Source organism: Marmota flaviventris, chromosome 2 (assembly GCF_047511675.1).
Source record: "Marmota flaviventris isolate mMarFla1 chromosome 2, mMarFla1.hap1, whole genome shotgun sequence".
In the NCBI taxonomy this organism is placed as follows: domain Eukaryota; kingdom Metazoa; phylum Chordata; class Mammalia; order Rodentia; family Sciuridae; genus Marmota; species Marmota flaviventris.
The window spans coordinates 188,703,507-188,710,132 of record NC_092499.1 but is presented as its reverse complement, the minus strand read 5'-3'; the positions used below and the strand labels follow the sequence as shown (position 1 = coordinate 188,710,132).

The following is a 6,626-nucleotide window of genomic DNA, read 5'->3' as shown; positions in this document are numbered from 1 at the left end:
TAACTCAGGTCTAATTTAGAGCAGGACAGCCTTTTTTGTCAATCGTAAAAGTCTTTGCTTGACTATATTTTTCTTTTTTCCTGTTGAACGTGAGTATTTAGATGATGATGTGCATTTGATTTCTGGAAATTAGTAGCAGGTACCAGGCTTATGTTTCTTCATGGGAGCTTCTGGTCATCTTTCCCCCTTTGTGTTGGCCTATCCATCCTGTTACCCAGGCACCTAAATCAGTCCGCCTCCTCGGTGATGTCCTGATGACTGCTGGGTGACTCAAGCCACATGTTGCCTCTTTCCTCAGGTGAAGAATAATAATAGATACCACATAAACAGCTACATGTGCCAGGCCGTGAATAGATAAAGTGTACACCCCTGTGAGGTGCTGAGTCCCCACACTCCCTGCCCTTAAATCAAACCGAGGCTTGGAAAGTAGTCAGACTTCCTGTTGCCCAGGAAGAGGTGAAGAAGCAGGGAGTCAAACCTGGGGCTTGACTTCTAAGTTCTTTTCTCAAAACACCCTTTGTCTGGATCCAGGAGGTTATACTAGAGACTGCTTGGAGACAATGGAGGGGAGTAAGCTGGCTCACGACACTACCCATCATTTTCAGGAAAGTTAGTGACCACCTGACAGCAGTCACTATTTTACTAGGTCACTATTGCTAGTTGCTGGCATCTAGTCAGGTAAGAGCATGAACACTTGGTTAAAACTTCCCCCCAAGGAAAGTGATACCCTAACTGATCTTCTGACTCTCCACCTTTATCATTATTTGGTTTGGGGACCAAACCCTGAGCCTTCTGCATGCTGAGCATGCAGTCTACCTCTGAGCTATATCCCCAGCCCTTTTTATTTTTTGTAAGTTGCTGAGGGTGACTTTGAACTTGTGATCCTCGTGCCTCAGCCTCTCAAGTCACTGGGATTACAACAGGCGTGCACCACCGCACCTGGCTTTACTTGCCAGCAGCTTTAAATGTATTAACGTGAAACCTATGCTGCCATTGATTGTGGGGAGGGGCCCTGCAGGTCGGCAGTGAGGAGGTGCTCAGAAAAGTGCCTCCATTGATGGTCATAACACTGCTGTGAGGTAAAAGGGCTGGAGATGTTGGCTCCCATTTTCCAGAATGAGAAACAGACTGAGCATTCGGTTCCTCCATTTTCCCAGGAAAGGCTGGTTGCACTAAAGGGTGCATACCTGCCTGGTTGTGACATCAAAAGCCAACAGTGAACCTGCATCCTGTGCTGGAGTGTTTCTTAACTCGCCAACACACAAGCCCCATGTGGGGACCTAACTGCTGCCTACTCTGGGACAGAGTATTTGCCTCTCGATAAATAAGGAGGCAGGTTAGAGAAATAGCATGTTTGGAACCAGAGTTGGGTCAAGCCATACTGTTACCCCTTGAGGAGTCTGGCCTCGCTTGTAGGAGCTTCTGGAATAAAATGCTCAGTTACCACTCAGATCTGAGATTAAGAATTGCATTACGTGTTTCCAGAAAACAAGGCAATTTCTGATACGATCTTTTTATAAAGATTCCTATCTTCTTTCCCTCTGTTCTGTGGATTATTTGACAACAAAATTTTTAAGAGATGGATTCCACCTGATGCAGGGCTTGGGACTGATGACCTGCCTTAGAATCCCATCTTTACTGTTTTGCTGGTTGTGTCCTTGGGTAAGCTGTTCCACTTTTCTGTGCCTCTTTTTCTTCCTAGGGGCCATACTACTACTTCATTAAGGATACCTGAAAATTAAATGAGATTATGTGTTGTGTGTACTTGACAGGTGTGGCTACCCCACAGGCACATTCGGGAGTTATTGGCTACCACTGAAAGATTCAAGGCCAGTCAGTCCTGAAAATCATCTTGTTCCTCAAGGACTGAAACAGTGACATGTTGCCCCTACCACCATGTATGATTACATCCTCTCCCCTTGGTACATGATGCAGTCTAGGTGCACCTGGTCTTTGGGGGCAGCCAGCTCAACATTTGCCACAGTACCCCTCCCAGGCTCTCCTGGAGGAGGGAGGCTTTGGCCATGCCTATGAGTAGGAAACCTAAGAGTCTTTATCCAAACTCTGTGGGGGCTGGGGATATAGTTCAGTTGGTAGAGTGCCTGTCTCGCATGCACAAAGCCCTGGGTTCAATCCCCAGCAACACCAAAAACAAAAAACAAAAAAACTCTACGCACACTCATCCTTACAGGGATTTTTATTAAGACCCAGTCATGCATACTAAAATTACATATTTTTTTCACCACTTTGACTTAGAAAAATGCACTAGAAAAATAAACTTTTGGTCAAAACAAATACTGAAGTAGATGAAGCCACCACCATGTGTCCCCACACTCGAAGCTACACTGAATTTCAGGTTGAAGCAAGGAATGCAACCAGTGGCTAAAATGATAACCCAACCTAGTTAGGAAATTAACCCAGCTCCCAACAGAGTGGTATCAGAGGCATATCCACAAGAGCCCAGAACTTACTACCTGACTACACAGGCTGCCTTCTTGAGAGTTCTCTTGAAAACAAGCTAAACTGAAAACCAGTAAATGCATCCCAATCATCTCCATCCACGAGTCATACCGGACCTTCCCATGAAGCAAGCTCCTGCTAAGTGGGAATATTTGATGATGTTTATTTCTTGCATTTCAAGCAAACCATTTCTAAGTCAAGAGAGCAGAAAGGAATTTAGATTTTCAAAGTTAACAGCTGCCAATGCTCAGGGGTGCTAGCAGGTTGACAGTCTTCCTGAGCATCTCCAAGCTGTCACGGCTGCAGGAAGGCCACACATTAGTTGACATGTCCCTTCCTGAACGAAAGGAGGTTTCATAGGAAAACCTGGAAAGCTGACAACTTTAAAATGAGGTATTGTAATAATGCCACAATGGCTGCCAAATGAAAAAGAAACCCCATGACTGATCTGAAAATAGCATTTATAAACACTGCCCAGTCAATAAGTATTGAATTCAGGGGAAATGCCTCCTACCACACCAGCAGGATGAAGTGGAAGGATCCATAGCCCCTTCTGTAGTCCCACGCAGGAAAGCCAGTGTGCGAAGCCAGGGTTGCATTTTTGGCTGTTTCCAGAGATTTCATCTGTTTCTCTCCATAAAGGTAGACTATGTTTCTAGGAAGAATGGGGAATGGGGGAAGAGAAAACTCCCATTGTCCCAAGCTAACAAATTTGTTTTGGAAGCTTTACCAATACATTCAGACCCAAATTTCCTAAAAACCCAGATAGCAGTAAAAGCGGGTTGTCACTGTGGCAGTGAAGCCTGCCAGATGCCAGAAACAGGTTTGGCATTCAGAGTAGAGGTCTCCTGGGTCATGATGATTCAGGGGTGTTCAATGGCTTGTTCAAGGACACATACGTGGCAAGATGTAGCTGGAACTCAATCCTCCTAATTTCTATTCCTGTCCCTTCCCGATATCTCCCTACCTGTAACCAGGGGAAAGTTCATGCCTGGTGTTTGAACCAAAGTTCCCTGAAGGAAGGCTCTTGCCCCAGTCCTCAGGTGTCTCCACCACAAAGCCAGGCCTGCTGTGCCCAGCTGGTTGCCCGCCTGCTCTGCCTTGCTTTTCACCAGGGAGGTCCTGGATTTACAGCTTGCTTCCCATTCCCTGAGGTGCCAAGACCATTTGATCTCTCTGGAGCCAGCAGGATGCCCAGCAGCTCCAGGAGGCAGGCAGAACTAGGTCAATGCCTCTCGCCTGAGGGGAAAGGCTGGGAAAACAGGCAACATTCCTTCCTGCCTCTGAACTATTTCTCCAGGTGAGCCTGGCCATCCAGCGTTTAGTCATGTAGACAAGGGCCACTGGCCAGGAACATGATGCAGGGGCCAAGTGTTCATCCGTCCCTCCGTCTAGCTGTTTCTGTGTGCGTCCCCCACTTCACACACACACATTCTCTTCTCTCTGGGACCCAAGGGAGTCTAACCAACTTCCACCTGGGCCTCTGCATTCTGAACCATGCCCTTCAGCCATTCCACTGAAGCCTAGGTCTTTCAGCAATACTGGTCACATCGCTTTCACCCACTGGTAGCCAGTGGTGTACGTTTTGACACTTCCAGCTCAGCCAGGACCTTAGAGGATTCAGGGTTAGTGTCTATGGTGGAAAGAACTTTCCATGGAATTGGCATTAATGAGGTAAGTAAATTAATTTCCACCAACTTATGCATTTCTGAAAGTGCTGTAAACTTGAATAGCTTAGTAATAGAAGACCTTGGAATTTCAGAGGCTGTTTCTCTCCCTCAGGAAACTGTCTGCTTTGCCTGCTTATTCTCATAAATGTACAGAGAAGGTACAGGCACAACAAATAGTACTTGCCACTACTTGACATCTTGATCACATATGAAAGGAAACAGGTCAGAAACCATCAGATGAACCACCTAATTTGATGGCTGGGCTAAGGTCGAAGTCTTGACAGGAAGGTTCTAAAATGCTGAAATACAGAACTGCCATTCAGGGCAACTGGTCCTCCCACACCAGAAAGACAATCTTCAGTGGGCCTGGGAGGGCAGAGGCCCCATTGGTGACCCAGCAACAACCTGCCCATGTGTGTATGTTTTCAGGGATGAGATTTAAGAAATCCAAGTACTAAAACCACTGTAGCTGAGTTTACAATATCCTACCCAGATTTCAGGATGGAAGGAATTCCTACAACATTCAGGCCACCTCACACAAGCCATCCTTTTAACCATCACTACAAAAAAGAAGTTGGGTCACTGAGTCCTAGGAATGCACATACTAGCTTCTTTAAAGACAGTACCAGATGGCGCTAATTCTCCATGGAAAGGTCTGTTCGTATAGATAAAAACCAGGATGTGACCAACACTATCTGATAGCCATCTCTCCAGGAAGATAACCTACCAGTAGCTAAACCAAATACCAGAACCTCAGTGCCAAAAGGGCCCTTTGACATGATTTCATCCAGCCTCATAAATGAGAAAGCTGAGACCCACGGGGGCCTGAGTCTTGTGTACAGTCACACAGTCACATATCTGGAGCCCAGGTCTCTTGATTCCTAGTCCAAAATTCTTTAGCTTCACAAGCCTAGAATCCAGTGTTTTACACTGAGCAAGATCATATACTTTTAAGACCTGGTCTGACTCAACTGAGAACCAGGGCTAAGGCTTTATAGGTTTGGGAGATGTTTCTATTGCAAGATTCAACCAGTGAATCCCAGGGAGGCTTTGAAGTCTCTGGCTTCTCAATTTGATCAGGAAGAAGTGCCTAGATCCTGGTGCTCCCCTAGTGCAGGCAAGGTGCTTTCCAAACCCAGTGACAGCCACCGGGAACTGGACCTGGAATGGGAAGTTTCCTGATTGGCAGCGGGTTTACAGCGAGGGTTCTTGTAAAAGGCAGACTCCCAAAGCTTTGCATGGCCTCCTTGAAAAGTTCAGCCAAGTTTGTTTCAGAAGAGTAGTGCTGACTGGCCACTTGTGTTGTCTTTTCCTGGAATTGGGATCAAAGTGACTTTTTCTTACTTCCGGGATGCCTAAGAACTAGATACAACTTCAAGTGTGAATGTGTGGGGGTCACTGGGGAAACTTTCCCTGTCATCCCTGGAATAATCCAAGTAACCAAAGGCTCACCCCAAGCTGGGCTCACCCTCAAAGGTCTCCAGACGGTTCCTCATGCTGCTCTTTCATTACAAGGAGCAAGACTGAGGCCTCAGACTATAAGTTCTAAAGACGAAGGGAAAAGATTTAAACATGGCGACACTCCCGGGGGACTGACTAGTAGCAGGAGTATAGCTGTGACTTCACCGCCCGCATGGAGTCGTCGCACTGCACATCTGAGGCCAGTCCTTCAGACAGTAGTGCCTGGCCCAGGATGCTGTCACAGGTGGGGACAGGTTGGCAGAACTCTTTCACGAAGTCGTCCTCTGAGGCCAGGAGCACGGCACTCCAGCTGGCAGTGTCCAGCTCCCCCGCTGTGCCCCCATACTCCTTGGGGAGGATGTTTCTTGGGAGGTTTGTGTGAAGAGAGTTCAGGTCAGACCCGTGGAGGAAGAACTAACAGGGAGTGAAATTAAAAGGACACACATTCTTAGGTCAATCAGTAATGCAGCAATCCCTTTCGTGGTAGGTGCTCAAATAATACGTGTTGAATGAAGAAAGATTAATTAATTGCAACTTTACTCAGTTCCTCGGCCAAGAAGCCTGGAGTACCCCTAATTCTCTTCTCTGTATACCACACACCCTGTTGGTAGGCCTTCCAGATCCATCCAGGGTCCAACCACTTGGCTACATCCTCAGTGGTTCCAGGCCTCCAGCACCTCTCCCTGGAGTCCCACATTAGCCTCCTACCTATCTCTCTGCTCTCACTCTTGTCCCCATAGGATTTCAGTGAGGGCTGACATGTCACTCCTCCACACCCTTCTGGCACTCCCTCTCGGACCAGTCAGAGGCCCCTCATGACCTGGCCTATTACTTCTCCAACTCCTCCTCTGATCATTCCTCAGCCCCAGTCACACCAGCCTCCAAGCTGCTCCTTCAGCTATGCTGGCCACCTGCTTGTCTGAAAGGCTGACGCCTCACCTGTCAAGTCTTTGCGCAAACATTGACTTCTCAATGGGGCCACCTCCTCAATGCAGCCACCTCTAATACCCTATTGGACACTGCGATCCCTCTTCA

At 47.3% G+C, this 6,626-nt stretch overlaps 1 protein-coding gene across 4 annotated transcripts in view; it reads right to left on the bottom strand.

Moving 5' to 3' along the window:
- Positions 1 to 6,626, bottom strand: part of Ttpal (alpha tocopherol transfer protein like) — a 37,848-nt gene that overhangs the window by 19,689 nt on the left and 11,533 nt on the right. For 3 of the 4 annotated variants that reach the window (XM_027945344.3, XM_027945343.3, XM_071608948.1), the window contains exon 5: positions 2,180 to 6,005. The exons of the other annotated variant lie outside the window; for it this stretch is intronic. In XM_027945344.3, the coding sequence (XP_027801145.1) occupies positions 5,727 to 6,005 (279 nt within the window). In that variant the 3' untranslated portion in view covers positions 2,180 to 5,726. Of the gene's footprint in view, positions 1 to 2,179; positions 6,006 to 6,626 lie in introns of those variants that run through there. 4 annotated transcript variants of the gene reach the window in all.